This window comes from Sturnira hondurensis, unplaced genomic scaffold, assembly GCF_014824575.4.
Source record: "Sturnira hondurensis isolate 20B ecotype Veracruz unplaced genomic scaffold, ASM1482457v3 Scaffold0001304, whole genome shotgun sequence".
Classification (NCBI taxonomy): domain Eukaryota; kingdom Metazoa; phylum Chordata; class Mammalia; order Chiroptera; family Phyllostomidae; genus Sturnira; species Sturnira hondurensis.
In genome coordinates, this window is record NW_028073935.1 from 4,706,231 (window position 1) to 4,722,622 (window position 16,392).

A 16,392-nucleotide genomic window follows, 5' to 3' on the forward strand; every position below is an offset into this window, starting at 1 on the left:
TGCCCTGGCTGGTGTAGCTCAGTGGATTGAGCGCGGGCCTGCGAACCACACGATCGCGGTTCGATTCCCAGTCAGGGCACACGCTTGAGTTGCAGGCCAGTCCCCAGCAGGGGACTCATGAGAGGCAACCATACACTGATATTTCTCTCCCTCTCTCCTTTCCTTCCCCTCTAAAGATAAATAAATAAAAAATATTTTTTAAAAAAGACACATTAAAAAAATTGCTAGAAGGACTGGCATCATTTTTAATAGTAACAATAGTTGCCCATTGGAAGGGAACTGGATGATTGGCAGCAGGGGTCAGGAGGGAGCCATTTCACTGCAGGCCTTTATTTACTTTATGAATTTAAGTGTATTTTATTGATTATGCTATTAGTTATCCAAATTTTTCCCTTTGCCTCCCTCCATCTGGTAACCCTCTTCCATTCCAGCAATCCCCCCACCTTAGTTCATATCCATGGATAGTGCATATAAATTCTTTGGCCTCTCCATTTTCTACACTATTTTTAACATCCCCATCTATTTTGTGCCTACTAATTATGCTTCTTAATCACTGTACCTTTTCCCTCATTCCCCACTTTCCCCCTCCCAATTGATAACCATCCAGGTGATCTCCATTATCTATGATTCTGTTTCTGTTCTAGTTAGTTTTTTTTTTTTCAGATTCAGTTGTTGGTAATTGTGTTTGTTGTTATCTATTTCTTTCTAAACACACCATCCATGTTTATTGTCCAGCTCTCAACAGGCCAGTACTAGGGGCTGAGAGGCTGGGCCTCCATGACAAGTAGGTCTGAGGGCCTGCTGTTACCACTTTAATGTGCCCTAGAGACTGGTGCTGGTCCCAAGGCCTGTCCTTTCCCTAGGCTTTCTAGATCCAGAAGTACTGTGGGGTTGCAGGCTATGTCAGGACTGGGAAAGCTATCTTTGTGGAGGAAAAGGAAATGTGAGGACAGGCCAGGTGATGTCTCAGAACCTGCCAATTTCAAACATCAGCAAGTAGCAGGAGGAAAACTGAGGCAAAAAAGTAAAACCCAGAGGAAAATGTAACAGGGGATATGAAGATGAGGTAGGGAAAAACAAGCATCTTTCAGACCCTGAGGCAGAAGAGGGAGAGGGAGACTTCCAGGTACTCCCTCCTGGCTCTGGAAAAGTGGGCAGGGGAGGAGCGGGGTTAGGGCCAGTCACAGGTGAGTGGCTCCATCCCTCAGGAGTATTTCCAGGGCAGCCACAATTGAGGGCGCTGCAATACCTGGACAAGTCCTGTGGGATCACCCTTGGTATGCCCTGGAGGAGTGGCAGAGAAGGGGTCGGCAACATCATCCTCTCTGGGTCCTTACTGAGCCTTCCTGGTCACCTTCTGGTTCTTTGGCATCACATAAGTGATGAACACTCCCACAAACAGGTGCAGCAGGAGGCCAGCAGCTGGTGGGATGGCAATGGCATAGGCTCGGAACAGGAAACATTTGTGGATAATACGCTGGCTATCAATGAATGGCTGGCATTGTTGGAAGAGCTCTGGTGCAGATTCCCAGCCTTGTTTAGCTCCCCCAAACCCTACCTTCTACCTCTACCATCTCAGAGACTGACCCCAATCAAACCACTGGGACATTTGCTTTTCTTTAAGATGATGTTATTTTGTGTGCCTTGGTTTGTTTCCTTCCTTCATTTAACAGTTGTTATGGAGCACCTGCCCTAAACTGGTAGTGCTAGGTACCAAGAGAATCACCCAGCAGTATGAAGATGATCAGGTGAAGATATCAGGCTAATGGCGACGAGGCCAAGTGCCATCAACCGGTCTTTCCCCATGGTCATTTTCCTGCATTTCCATGAGTCTGTTGTCATTTTAATGTTCAGTTTTGATCTTTTTTTTTAAAGATTTTATTTATTTATCTTTAGAGGGGAAGGGAAGCACAAAGGGAGAGAAACATCAATGCATGGTTGCCTCTCATGCGTCCCCTGCTGGGAACAGGCCTGCAACCCATGCATGTGCCCTGACTGGGAATCGAACCACAACCATCTGGTTCGCAGGGCCGCACTCTATCCACTGAGGTACACCAGCCAGGGCTAATATTCTTTTTCTTAAATAAGTCCCTTTAACATTTCACATGATGAACTCCTTTAGCTTTGCCTTGTCTGGGAAGTACTTTATCTGTGCTTCCATTCTAAATGATACCTTTGCTGGCAGAATAATCTTGGATGTAGGTCCTTACTTTTTTTTTTAAATATATTTTATTGATTTTACCATTACAGTTGTTCTATTCCCACCCTCCCTCCCCCCATTCTCCCCCACTTAGTTTATAACCACGTGTCTCAAGTTCTTTGGATTCTATATTTCCCCCACTATTCTCGCCCTCCCCCTTATCTATTTTCTACCTACCATCTATGCTATTTTCTGTGCCTTCTCCCCCCTTCTCCCCCTCCCACCCCCGTTTCTAACCCTCCATGTGTTCTTCAATTCTATGGTTCCATTCCTGATCTAGCTGTCCTCTTGGTTTGCTTTTGTTTTAGGTGTGGTTGTTAATAACTGTGTGTTTGCTGTCCTTTCACTGTTCATATTTTTCATCTTCTTTTTCTTATATAAGTCCCTTTAACATTTCATATAATAAGGGCTTGTTGATGATGAACTCCTTGAACTTGACCTTATCTGAGAAGCACTTTATCTGTCCTTCCATTCTAAATGAAAGTTTTGCTGGATAAAGCAATCTTGGCTGTAGGTCTTTGGATTTCATGACTTGGAATACTTCTTTCCAGCCTCTTCTTGCCTGGAAGGTCTCTTTTGAGAAATCCTCTGACAATCTGATGGGTACTCCTTTGTAGGTGACTGTCCCCTTATCCCTTGCTGCTTCTAGGATTCTCTCCTTCATTTTAGTCTTGGCTAATGTAATTATGATGTGCCTTGGTGTGTTCCTTCTTGGGTTCAACTTCTTTGGCACTCTCTGAGCTTCCTGGATTTCCTGGAAGTCTATTTCCTTTGCCAGACTGGGGAAGTTCTCCTTTATTATTTGTTCAAATAAGTTTTCCATTCATGGCTGCTTCTTTCCCCCTTCTGGTACCCCTATAATTCGGATGTTGGAACGTTTAAAGATGTCCTGGAGGTTCCTAGGCCTCTCCTCATTTTTCTGAATTCTCATTTCTTCATTCCTTTCTGGTGGGATGTTTCCTTCTTCCTTCTGGTCCAATCCATTGATTTGAGTCCCAGTTTCCTTTCCATCACTATTGGTTTCCTGTGCATCTCCCTTCATTTCAATTAGTTTAGCCTTCATATGTTCCTCTAATTTGTGACTTTGTTCCTCTAATTTGTGACTATAATCTACCAGTTCTGTGAGCATCCTGATAAATAGTGTCTTGAATTGTGCTTCTGAGAGGCTGGCAATTTCTCGGTCACTTAGAGTTATCAGCTCTGGGACTTTGAGTTCTTCTTGCACCATCTTTTGGGCTGTTTGTGCCTGTTCCGTAGCAGGATCGGAGCCCTAAAGTGTTCACTAGAAGAGGGCAACTAAGTCGCTGGGTTGTGACGCTGTATGTGGAGGAGGGGTCAAAGAGGGACTACGGCGTCCTGCCTGCCGCTGCGGCCCTCACCGGTGCCGCAGTTGCTGCCGTCACCGGGCCCACGCGTTTCGCCCCACTGCACGCGAGTGTGCCACCGCCGTCAGCCCTCGCCCCCTGGGGCCTGCGTGGTCTGTCTCACTGTGCGCGAATGTGCGACCTCGGTCAGTCTGCCCCGCACCCCAATTGGTTCCAGGCTGCCTGCATGCCTGAGTCGGGGGACATGTCCTGCCCGACCCTGCTCGCTGCTGGCTCCGCCCCTCTTACCGTTCCGGTTGAACGGTTAGATGTAGTCGGACTTCTGTATAATTCAACTTTCTGCCCTTTGGTTGTGTCTTTGTTGTGTTCAAACTTGGTTGTGGGAGAAGGCACAGTGTTTCCACCTATGCCTCCATCTTGGCGGAAGTCCCTAGGTCCTTACTTTTTAACACTTTGAATACTTCTTGCCAGTCCCTTCTTGCCTGCAAAGTTTCTTTTGAGAAATCAGCTGACAGTCTAATGGGAGCTCCTTTGTAGGTAACTTTCTCTGTTTCTCTTGCTTCTTTTAAGATTCTCTCCTGGTCTTTAATCCTGGGTAATGTAATTATGATCTGCCTTGGTGTGTTCCTCCTTGGGTCCGACTTCTTTGGCACTCCCTGAGTTTCTTGGAAGTCCATTCCCTTTGCCAGATTGGGGAGCTTCTCCTTCATTATTCTTTCAAATAAGTTTTCAATTTCTTCCTCATCTTCTTCTTCTGGCACTCCTATAATTTGGCAGTTGGCACTTCCGGAGATTTCCCATAATCACTTTATTGTCTGATTTAAAAAATATATTTTATATATTTTTAGAGAGAGGGGAAGGGAGGGAGAAAGAGTGGGAGAGAAACATCAATGTGTGGTTGCCTCTCATTTGTCCCCTACTGGGGACCTGGCCCACAACCCAGGCATGTGCCCTGACTGGGAATCAAACCAGTGACCCTTCACTTCACAGGCCTATGGTCAATCCACTAAACCACACCAGCCAGGGCTATTCTCTCATTTTTTTGAATTCTTGTTTCTTCATTCTGTTCTGGTTGTTTACTTCTTTATGTTCCAAATTAGTGAACTCTGGCTTCCTTCCCTTACTGTTGGTTGGTTCCCTGTGGATTTTTATTTCACTTAGTGTAGCCTTCAATTCTTCCATTACGCTTTTGCCATATTCAGTAAATTATCCAAGCATCATTACCACCAGTTTTGAATTCTTCATCCCATGGGTTGGCTATCTCAGTTTAACTCAGCTCTTTTTTCTGGGGTTTTGTTATACCCTTTAATTTGAGCCATATTTCTTTTATTTTTTAAGTATATTTTATTGATTATGCTATTAGTTTTCCCAATTTTTCCCCTTTTATGCACCTCCGCATTACACTTCCCAACCCTCCAGGATTTACCCCCCTTAGTTCATGTCCATGGGTTGTACCTCTAAGTTCTTTGAATTGTTTCCTATATCATTTTTGACCTATTTTATGCCTAGTAATTATGCTTCTTCTTCCCTGTCCCTTTTTGCCCTTATTCCTCTCTTCCCCATCCCTACTAAAAACCCTCCCTGATAACATTTCTCTGATTCTGTTTCTGTTCTAGTTGTTTGCTTAGTTTTGTTTTGTTTTTTAGGTTCATGTGTTGATAGTTGTGAACTGTCATTTTACTGTTAATAGTTTTTGATCTTCTTCGATTTCTTAGATAAGTCTCTTTAGCATTTCATGTAAGGGCCTGATGATCATATGAACTCCTTTAACTTGATCTTATCTGGGAAGCACCTTATCTGTCCTTCCATTCTAAATGAAAGCTTTGCTGGATAGAGTAATCTTGGATGTAGGTCCTTGCCTTTCATGATTTGGAATACTTCTTTCCAGCTCCTTCTTGTCTGCAAGGTTTCTTTTGCGAAATCAGCTGATAGCCTTTATGGGCACTCCTTTGTAGGTAACTCTATCCTTTCCCCCTTGCTTCTTTTAATCTTGGGTAACTTAATGCTGTGTCTTAGTATGTTCCTTTTTGGATCCACCTTCTTTGGGACTCTGATCTTCCTGGACATCCTAGAAGTCTATTTCCTTTGCCAGATTGGGGAAGTTCTCCATTACTTGTTCAAATAAGTTTTCAATTTCTTGCCACTGCTATAATTCAGATATTGGAACATTTCAAGTTGTCCCAGAAGTTCCCAAGCATCTCTTCATTTTTTTGAATTCTTGTATCTTCATTTTGTTCCAGTTAAATGTTATTTCTTCCTTTTGTTCCAAATCGTTGCTTTCAGTCCTGGTTTCTTTCCTGTCACTGTTGGTTCCCTGAAAATTCTGCTTTATTTCACTTTGGGTATCCTTCATTTGTTCTTTCACTTTTTGACCAAGCTCAATCGGTTCTGTAAGCATTTTGATTACAAGGGCTTTGAACTCTCCATCAGCTAGGTTGGCGATCTCTTCCTTGCTTAGATCTCTTTCTGGAGTTTTGCTCTGTTCTTTCACTTGGGCTGTTTCTTTGTCTCAGCACACCCGTTAAATTGTACAGGGGTAGGGCCTTAGGTATTCACCAGGGCAGGCAACCTTCCTTGCTGTGCTGTGGCGCTGTCTGTGGTGGAGGGGCCAGAGAGGGAACAATGCAGCTCGCCTGCTTGGCTCTAGCCCCAATTTCCAACAGACTCGCATGAGACGGAGTTTCTCCCACTGCAGCAACCCCCGCCATTGTCCTCAGTCAGCTCTGAGTCTGTTTCCTGTTCAGCCAGCCCGCCTGCTTGATCTGCCACCTTTCCATAGGTTCTCTCTATCTGCCCATCTTACCAGCCTGGTTGATCTGGTTGACTGTTTAATTCCTTGGTTGTTGAAATTCCATGCAGTTTGATTTTCTGGCACTTCTGGTTGTTTATTGATTTTAGATTGGTTGTTTGAGGAAGCAAAGTGTTTCTACCTATGTCTCCATCTTGGTCAGAACTCTCTGGGCCATATTTGTCTCCTTGATTTGGCATCCTCCCTGTGTTTGTTCCTGTATATTATGTAGAGCTGCTGTGTACCCGTTAGTGTACCTATTAAGTTGTATAGGGCGGAGCCTTAGGTATTCGCCAGGGTAGAGCAATCCACTTCACCACTTTTTGGCTCTATATGTGGAGGAGGGGTTGTAAAGAGGTCAATGCGGCTGAGGCTTAGTTGACACTTGCACTGTTTTCAGTCACTTCACCCCCTTTCCATGTGCCACTGGTTTCCCATCTAGCTGCTGCCCCAGTGGTGGTTTCCACAGTGGGTGAGTTTGTGTTTGTTCTAGGACTGTGTGGGCCCTTTAAACTACCTGTTCCAAGAGACTGGCAGTTTCTTCTGCGACCCCAACCACCACTGGCTTTTACAGAAGGTATAAGGCTTTATTTTCCTGATGCTGGAACCCTGGGCTGCATAGTCTGGCCTGGGGCTGGGATCCCTTGCTCCCAAGTATCCTTCCTGATTTTATCTACCACACATAAATGCAGGACGGCATGTTCCTCTGGCTGCCTCACTGTTGCCACACTGAGCCCTCTCTGCCCCAGCTCCCTGTCTCTGGCCCTCCTAGTGGTCTGGATGAATATGGTTTCTTTTAATCTGTGTTTGTCAGACTTCCATACAGTTTGATTTTCTGGCAGTTCTGGGTGTTTTTCGTTTTGAGGTTAGTTGTGATCCTTCTTATGGTTGTGCAAGGAGGCAAAGCATGTCTATGTATACCTCCATCTTGACTGGAAGTTGCCATCACTTTGAATTTTCAACACCAGGAATTTGGACTCCCTGAGCTCCCAGTGGGAGCCCACAGCCCAGGATGCAATGGCATCCAGGCTACAAACTACCCAGGCCCTTCCCAACAGGAAATGTTGCTTACCGGCCAGGAGTAACATGTGAGTATTCTTGTTATCGGGCACTTTGTCTGACCTCTCACAAGGGTGCATTCCCAGGAATTTCACAATATTTCCCACAGCCTCTGTAGGGAGAAATCCTAGTATCATTAAGCTACATATCTTTTTTCTTTAATTTGATTTTTAAATTAGTTTACATTCGTATTACTTTGTATTAGTTAAGCCACATAAATTGCCTCCTCTGTGCCATCACAACTCCTCCATCCCCTAACCCTGCTCTGAGGGGCTTTTAATGAAGTAGCATCTGAAGTATATGCTATAGTTATAGCCCTGGATCCTAGAGAAGAAGGGTCCAGGAGGGAATATGAGAAGTACTTCAATAGTAGTAAAGGATTTTACCTTCAAGAGTCCTGGTGGTAGATAAGGTAAATGTTTCCTCCTTCTCAAACTCATCTCCTACTTCATCCCAGGCAGCTTCAAAGTTCAGCTTCATAACCTTTTGAATGTGATCAGCTATAGTGACTTCTAGATCTTCCAGCTGGGGAGATGGAAGTTAAAAGTTAGGCACACAACTCAAGTAGAGAGTACCTGCTCTGTACACCTCTGGGCCTCTGCTCTGAACTCATTGCTCCCATCTTCCTGAAATACACTGAGCAGTTACTTCCTAGGCACTGAACACTGCCAGGCTCTGGGGACATTCAGCAACTTGACCAGGTATTTGTTCTCAAAGTGCTCACAGTCAAGTACTCCCTTGGAAAACACTCTGACCCAAGTACACACCTGAGGGTGTTAAATATAAGATCACATCCCTTCTGAAGCCTGCCTAAAATCAGTGCCTCAAGGAGCCAGGTACTGTGTAGGAACAGTCATCGCAGTTTGACTCCTATGACTCTGTCACTCATATAGTTCCTCCCCTTAACCTCAGCTGTATCTTCTGGGCCTGACATATATTTGCCCACACCTCCATCTTATCTATGTGCTCCCTGAAATGACACATAATTACCACCCTCACCTTGGACTAAGTGTACATAAAGGTTTCCCAATCATTCAACCAACAGATCTTCACTGAGCACCAACTTTTGCAGATGTTTAAGGTGTGCATAAGTAGGACTTAGGCCTAACAATAGGGGCAACGCCTTATGCCCAGCTCTCCTAAGGAGCTCACTTGGTCCTAGTGTAGTTCCTATCCATTTGGGTCATTGTTAGTTCAGGGAAGGTCCTTCCTCAACAATGGTTCTAGGATAACACAACACAACAGTGATGTCAGCTGTACTGCATAGTGACTGGCCCTCTAGTTATAAGGAGCTCTATTAATTTGTATCCCCAAACTGAGCATCATGGTTTACACTCAGGTGGCACTGAGCCACTGTGCCATGGTCAAACGCCAGAATGATTCCATCAAGGCTCAGAAAGGTGAAATTGGAAGGGCTCTTTCAGTGCACAAAAAGGATGGTTAGCAGATGCAAACTCATCCAATTTCTATAGAAAGTAATTTGACAGAATTAAAAAGTCTTAAAGTCATCCCTACTCTTCTAGGAATCTATGCTAAAGAAATAATCTGAAATGCAGATAAAAATGTGTACCCAAAGAGATTTTTAATGAAGCATTCATAAATAGTGAAAATGTAGAATCCCAAATGCCTAATATTAAAGTAATCAAATGAGTTATGATATAGCTATATAAGAATATTTTAAAGTCATTACAAATTATGTTTATGAAGTATTTGGAATGACACGGGAAAATGTACTGTGGTTTCAAGTGAAATCAGCAAGATCTATAATGTACAGAATGACCTCAATTATAAAACTCTTCGCCCTGGCTGGTGTAGCTCAGTGGATTGAGCACGGGACCTGCGAACCAGAGGATCGCGGTTCGATTCCCAGTCAGGGCACATGCCTGGGTTGCAGGCCAGTTCCCGGCAGGGGACACACGATACATTGTGTGTCCTCGGCAGAGGCAACCATACATTGATATTTCTCTCCCTCTCTCCTTCCCTTCCCCTCTAAAGATAAATAAATAAATAAATAAAACAAAACAAGTCTTCACTCCTACCCCAAAATAACTTCTAAGGACTATGGGTAATGTTTATACTGTGTTTTTATATTTCCCAAGTTCTCATTTCACATGAGCATGCATTTTTTCAAGTTAAAAACAATTTCTTTCAAGGAGAACTATAAAGCACAAAATAGCAGGAAAATGCTTCAAGGATGCTTGTCTGCTTCTGGAGGGAGTTGCTCTCAGCTTCAGACACAAAAACGAGCTTCCTGACCCTAGCTTCTTACCACATATTCATCCTCATAGCCTTCATCATCAGTCTCCCCAGTGGTGGGGTCACAGTCCTTGACAGTGAACTTCATCATGCAGCTGAATGTGCAGGCCACTGTAGGAAAGGAAGGCTGGGTGGTCAAGATATCCCTAGCTACTACAGGGGATGAGCTCCTCCATGGGGTAGGTGACAACAGCTGGCTCTCTAGGCCTTTGCCACATTATCAGTAGTGACAACATGCCATCCAACCCCACAAATCTGTACAGAAGGCAACACCTCGTTGAAGGGCATGACCGTCAAGTCATGGGTGTGAGGCGTCCCCTTGTGGGGAAGAGGAAAGCAGAAATGACATAGGATGGCTACATCCACATAATAGTAGCAGGCTCACTTTCACAGGCTGGAAAAAGAAGCCAGTGGTTTCCTAGGAGAGCAAAGATTTGGGATGTTTTGGTGTTTGTATCTGTCTTCGTACTCTTTCATGGTATAATAAAAGGGTACTGGTTTGAGGACCTGATAGACCTGGGTTCTGCTTCTTACCAGCCATTTGAACTTAGACAGGCCATTTAACCCAAGTCTCGGTTTCTTCATCTATGAATAGGGATAGCAGTACTTATTCCCATAGGTCTTCTATGAGGAGAAAATGAAAAGTACCCAAAACTCAGCCAGTCTTCTTTTCATCAGGACTGAAGTCAAGGAGTTAAACTTCTTAATAAGAGATAAATGAGCCCTGGCTGGTGTAGCTCAGTGGATTGAGCGTGGGCCTACAAACCCACACTCTGAAAGGGGCACTGGTTCAATTCCCAGTCAGGGCACATGCCTGAGGGCCAGGTTCCCACCGGGGGGTGTGCAAGAGGCAGCCACACACTGATGTTTCATTTCGTCTTTCTCCTTCCCTTCCCCTCTCTTTAAAAATAAGTAAATAAAATCTTTAAAAAAAAAGAGAGAGATAAATGACCGGTGCACAAGCTGCCCAGCTCATTCTGATCCTGAGAGTATCTATAGATTAACTCACCAGCTGTGGGGTCTTCCTTGGGCAGCGCTACCAGCGTGTAGCAGGTCCCGGGCTGGTTGTAGGATAGGCTCCGCACAGGCACGTAACAGAGCACCTCATAGGCCTCAGTGGGCTCCATCTGCACTGTGACATTCTCCAAGGTCTGGTCGTTGAGTGTGTTCATGCAGTCAAACTGGACCAGGGGGTAGGGGATTACTTAAGGCACTGTTCTAGGTTTAAGCTGTTGCAGTGGAAGAGGCAGGAGATTCTCTCTCTCACTCCAAGAGCCTATCTATCTCCCACCCCAGTCACCCTGCTCAGGTTCCTTATCTCCATGCCAATACACAGAAGCCAAAAAAGTCCTGGGTCAAGGGTATAAGAGACATACCAACTGGTGACAGACTCAGTCACCAACATAGTGTATGGGGAGCCATTACCCTACAGGACCCATCACACCTGGAAATACTCCTTGGCCCCAGGAGGCTTCAGCAGGACCTCTGCCCTCCCTGCTCACCTGGAACACCATGTGGTCAGTGAAGGTGTGTTTCGTGCAGTGGATGACATACTCTGTCTCTGACTCAGTGAGGGCCACAGGCTCAGGCGAGGACTTGAAGAGGGGCCCTAGCCCATGGAACTCTGGCACCACTGCCAACTGCTCTGAAAACCACAGACCACACAATTACTCAGCTGCTCAATTCCCAGACCAACTTGTGATATTTTCTAATAAATGCTCATGTCCAATTCTTAAGGTGTTTCACCCTACTGAGATGGGTAGATATGTATATACAACTGTTTACTATTTCCTAAATACACTGATATATTTTCTCAACTCTCTGACTTTACTCAAGTTGTACCACCCTCTATGAATACTCTCCTCCTCTGTCCCACAAAAGACCTCAGAAGCAAGAAACTAACTGGGAGACCTCAATGTTGTAAGCATAATCCATTTGGAGACCTTCCTCAACTTTAGAAGCTCAGCAAAGATTTTTAAAAGAAAGTGGAAAGTAAGAAAATACTAAGAGGATGGGATGAATGTTGCTACAGAATCAGGTGAAAGAATGATCTGGTCTTATACATTTGTCAGCTAAGATAAATGGCAATAAAAAAAGTGTTTTATTGTACATCTGAGGCTAATATAATATTGTGTATCATTACAATTAAAAAATGCATTTTAAAAAAGGATTATGTTCAGATTCAGAGTGTTGCAGAAAACCCAACTTAGAGTGGTCTGTGGGCATCTGGTAAGGCCTATCTCTATGGACCCCCACTATGGCCTGTCCAGGTGAATGAGGCATCTGGCAGCTGTCTACACATGGTATCTCTGCCTATGATGGCTAAAGCTGCTGCTCGCTTCTCTATTCTACAGCAGGGGCAGGATTCCTCAAACTATGGTCATGGATTACCTGTGTCAGAATTACCTGAGGGTGAAGGCTTATTAAAAATTCTGATTTCTGCCCTGGCTGGTATAGCTCAGTGGATTGAGCGCGGGCCTGCGAACCAGAGTTCAATTCCCAGTCAGGGCACATGCCTGGGTTGCAGGCCGGTTCCTTGCAGGCTAACTACCAGCAGGGGATGCACGAAGAGCAACCATACATTGATGTTTCTCTCCCTCTCTCCTTCCCCTCTAAAGATAAATAAATAAATAAATAAAATCTTTAAAAAAAAATTCTGATTTCTGTACCTATCCCAAATCTGCTTTATCAGAATCTCTGGGTTTAGGAACCAGGAATCTGAATTTCTAACAAGTTCCTCAGATCACTCTGATACCTGATGATCTTTGAAGACTACTGCTCCAAAACTTTCAACTTGTCTTCCCAATTAAATTGAACTGCTTAAGGACAGGAATTATACCTTGAGGCCAGGGATGTGATATTTTGCCCTGTACTTAGTAGGTAACTCAATTCATGTTTCAGTGATAAGGACAGAAAGTAGGTATATTTGTTTTTATTTTGCTTTCCTTCTTACCACAAAGAACAAAGAGTCTATATGACTGTTTCAGCCCTCTGAAGCCTGAAGGACCGTGTCTAACAAATGTGCAGGAAATAGGACTGCTGGAACCTGACTCTGGGGTATAGGAATAGGCCATAGATGCCCAGAAAGAGCCAGCTTAAATATTGCAAGGAACTTTTAGGCTACCATGATCATTAGCCACCAGAGTGCTTTTTTTAATGGAAATTCACTTTACTAGGCCTCAAGTTTCTAGACCTGACACTTCCTACCTGGGGGATTTTGCTAGTAGTTATCATCAATAAAATAGACAAAATAATCTTGCTCACAGGGTTGTTGTGAAGATAAAGGAAGCAATAAATGTCAAGATCTAGCAAAGTTCCTAGAACTTATCATGTGATTACAAAATGTTAACTTTTGGAAGATTGTTTAAAATGGAATTGGTAACCTCTAAGAGGCTTAGAAGGAATTTCCTTGGAAGGTGTGGCAGTATGATTGCTCCCACAATATTAATGTGCTAATACTTAGAACCTGTGAATATGTTTTGTCACATGGTAAAAGGGACCTTGCAGATATACGAAGGTAGATCTTGAGACGGAGAGATTATCTTGGATTACCTGGGTGGGCCAAATATAATCACAAAATTCTTTATGAGAGGGAGGCAGAGGGGTCAGAATCAGACAGATCTGAAAAGGCTATGCTGCCAACTTTGAAGATGGAGAAAGGGGTCACTCACTACAGAAGGAATGTAGGTTGCCTCTAGAAAGTAGAAATGGCAAGGAAACAGTCTTCCCCTAGAGTATCCAGAGGGAGCTCAGCAGCACTGCCAACAACAAAACTTATTTTGGACTTCTGACCTTGTAGGATAAGAAATTTGTGTTGTGTTAATAAGCCACTTGTGGTGACTTGTGATAGTAGCATGGGGGAACTAATACAAAAGGAAAAGTTTCAGGTTAAGAGTGATCCCAGTTAGCTCAGGATCCTAGTTTTCCCAATTAAATGGGAGTCTGAAAGATAGTATGTTGACAGGAGACAGGATTCTGGAATGGAACAATAAAGGGGGAATTTACTCAGTTCAACAGTAACTGGGCCTGATCTGAAGAAGAAAGGCACTATGCTAAGTGCTATGGTATAGAATATAAAAGACAGAACATGTAAACAACACAGAACTATATTAAGAGAAGAGAGAAGAGACGGAATAGAAATGATCAGACAGAAGAGCTTAGGAGATCAGGGAAGTCTTCCCAAAGAGGGATATGTGCTGGTCCTTGAAGGTGGGAATGCAATAGATAAAATGGTATGACAATTAGACACACAGCCTTGCTCCTTAAAAATCTAAGACCAGAGGAATACATAAATACTTAAAAAATGTTACAATAGGACTTGCGCCAAGATGGAGGCATAGGTGGAAACACTGTGCCTTCTCCCACAACCAAGTTTGAATACAACAAAGGTTTGGAGAACAAAGACACAACCACAAAACAGAAAATTGAATTATACGGAAGTCCGACAACAACGAACCGTTCAACAGGGACGGTAAGAGGGGCGGAGCCAGCAGCGGAGCTGGGTCGGACAGGAAAGATCCCCTGACCTAGGTGCGCAAGCAGCCTGGACCCAGTCAGGGTGTGGGGCAGACGGACCGAGGTCGCACATTCGCGCACAGTGAGACGGACCACGCAGGCCCCAGGGGGCGAGGGCTGATGGCAGTGGCACACTCACGTGCAGTGGGACGAAACGCACGGGCCCCAGTGACGGTGGCAGCTGCCGCACCTGTGGGGGCCGTGGCGGGAAGCAGCAGACGGGACACCATTGCTCCTCTTTGTCCCCGCCCCCACATACAGCGTCACAACCCAGGGACTGAGTTGCCCTGCTCAGGTGAAGACCTAGGGCTCCGATCCTGCTACGTAACAGGCACGAACAGCCCAAAAGATGGCACAAGAAGAACTCAAAGTCCCAGAGCTGATAACTCTCAGTGACTGAGAAATTGCCAGCCTCTCAGAAGCACAATTCAAGACACTGTTTATCAGGATGCTCACAGAACTGGTTGATTATAGTCACAAATTAGAGGAACATATGAAGGCTAAACTAATTGAAATGAAGAGAGATGTCCAGGAAACCAATAGCAATGGAAAGGAAACTGGGACTCAAATCAATGGATTGGACCAGAAGGAAGAAGGAAACATCCCACCAGAAAGGAATGAAGAAATGAGAATTCAAAACAATGAGGAGAGGCTTAGGAACCTCCAGGACATCTTTAAACGTAACAACATCCCGATTATAGGGGTACCAGAAGGGGGAAAGAAACAGCCACGAGTGGAACACTTATTTGAACAAATAATAAAGGAGAACTTCCCCAGTCTGGCAAAGGAAATACACTTCCAGGAAATCCAGGAAGCTCAGAGAGTGCCAAAGAAGTTGAACCCAAGAAGGAACACACCAAGGCACATCATAATTACATTAGCCAAGACTAAAATGAAGGAGAGAATCCTAGAAGCAGCAAGAGATAAGGGGACAGTCACCTACAAAGGAGTACCCATCAGACTGTCAGCGGATTTCTCAAAAGAGACCTTACAGGCAAGAAGGGGCTGGAAAGAAGTATTCCAAGTCATGAAATCCAAAGACCTACAGCCAAGATTGCTTTACCCAGCAAAACTTTCATTTAGAATGGAAGGACAGATAAAGTGCTTCTCAGATAAGGTCAAGTTCAAGGAGTTCATCATCAACAAGCCCTTATTATATGAAATGTTAAAGGGACTTATCTAAGAAAAAGAAGATGAAAATATGAACAGTGAAAGGACAGCAAACTCACAGTTATTAACAACCACACCTAAAACAAAAGCAAACCTAGAGGACAGATAGATCAGGAGTGGAACCATAGAAATGAAGAACACATGGAGGGTTAGCAACATGGGAGTGGGAGGAGGAGAAGGGGGGAGAAGGTACAGAAAATAGCATAGACAGTAGGTAGAAAATAGGGGGGAGGGCAAGAATAGTGCAGGAAATATAGAATCTAAAGAACTTGAGACATGTGGTTATAAACTAAGGGGGGAAGAAAGGTGGGGGAGGGAGTTTGTGGGTGGAGGGGAATGAAGGGGGGGAAGAGAACAACTGTAATGGTATAATCAATAAAATATATTTTTAAAAAATGTTACAATACAACATTGAGTAAACACATGTGGAACCCAAGAAAAAGTGCCAGTGTCTTTGGACCCCAACTGTGCCAAATCAGACACCCTGAACTGGCCTGGGTTCCAGGGGTTTACATCTTCAGAATCAAGGCTGAGAGCCAGCTCTGAGACAGTTTTATTTGGATCTTAATTCTAGCCCCTTCGCTTCCTGGTTGTACAACCTTGGGCAAATTTCTCTCTCTCAACTTTGAATTCCTCAGATTCCAAATGGAGCTAATATTCTCCAAATGAGGATCAGATGTATTGTCTAAAGCACTATTGGGGCCCAGCACTCAGGACAGACCCAATAAACAACAGTTCTTACCCTGAATTCCCCTGAGCAGAGCAACTACTCCAAAGCTGAGGAGACTGAGCCCCACTTCTGAGAGACCCATCGAGTACTGCTACTCACCCTGGAAGATCTCCTGTCGGGTAGCTGCCACTTTCTCAGGCTGCTTGGCTGCTGTGATGGGGGTACTTTCTGCAGAAGCAAATACACAGTGATCAACAATTCCACTAATGAGGCACAGTAATAGGGCAGTATAGCATTGAGCATGGTGCTGTTATTTAGGGATGATAATTTCCTGAGTGTGTGGTACACACGTGAGAAAGAGAGTGTTTGTGTGTCTCCATTTACTGGAGCCAGGGACAAAAAAAAATTA

General features: G+C 44.3%; 2 protein-coding genes across 2 annotated transcripts in view; both read right to left on the reverse strand.

Moving 5' to 3' along the window:
* The window catches only part of COPG1 (coat protein complex I subunit gamma 1), a 34,958-nt gene that overhangs the window by 2,495 nt on the left and 16,071 nt on the right, over positions 1–16,392 (reverse strand). Inside the window, exons 18-23 of the mRNA XM_037070283.1 lie at positions 16,143–16,211; positions 11,131–11,273; positions 10,638–10,809; positions 9,642–9,739; positions 7,759–7,897; positions 7,386–7,484 (exon numbers count right to left, since the gene is read on the reverse strand). Coding sequence (XP_036926178.1) covers positions 7,386–7,484; positions 7,759–7,897; positions 9,642–9,739; positions 10,638–10,809; positions 11,131–11,273; positions 16,143–16,211 — 720 coding nt within the window. The remainder of the gene's footprint in view (positions 1–7,385; positions 7,485–7,758; positions 7,898–9,641; positions 9,740–10,637; positions 10,810–11,130; positions 11,274–16,142; positions 16,212–16,392) is intronic.
* LOC119004073 (dolichol phosphate-mannose biosynthesis regulatory protein-like) lies at positions 709–6,233 on the reverse strand. Its single transcript, XM_037070771.1, has 2 exons — positions 6,159–6,233; positions 709–1,561 (listed from the first exon to the last, which is right to left on the reverse strand). Exons 1-2 carry the CDS (start codon positions 6,231–6,233, stop codon positions 1,334–1,336), a joined length of 303 nt encoding a protein of 100 aa, XP_036926666.1. The 3' UTR covers positions 709–1,333.

Excerpts from the sequence above, each read along its gene's own strand:
- LOC119004073 (XM_037070771.1), bottom strand. The coding sequence starts at position 6,233 with ATGGCGGGGGTTGCTGCAGTGGGAGAAACTCCGTCTCATGCGAGTCTG. Across the intron at positions 1,562-6,158 it reads TTGGGGCTAGAGCCAAGCAG|AAGGTAGGGTTTGGGGGAGC; the intron begins GCGAGCTGCATT and ends TGGTAGAGGTAG.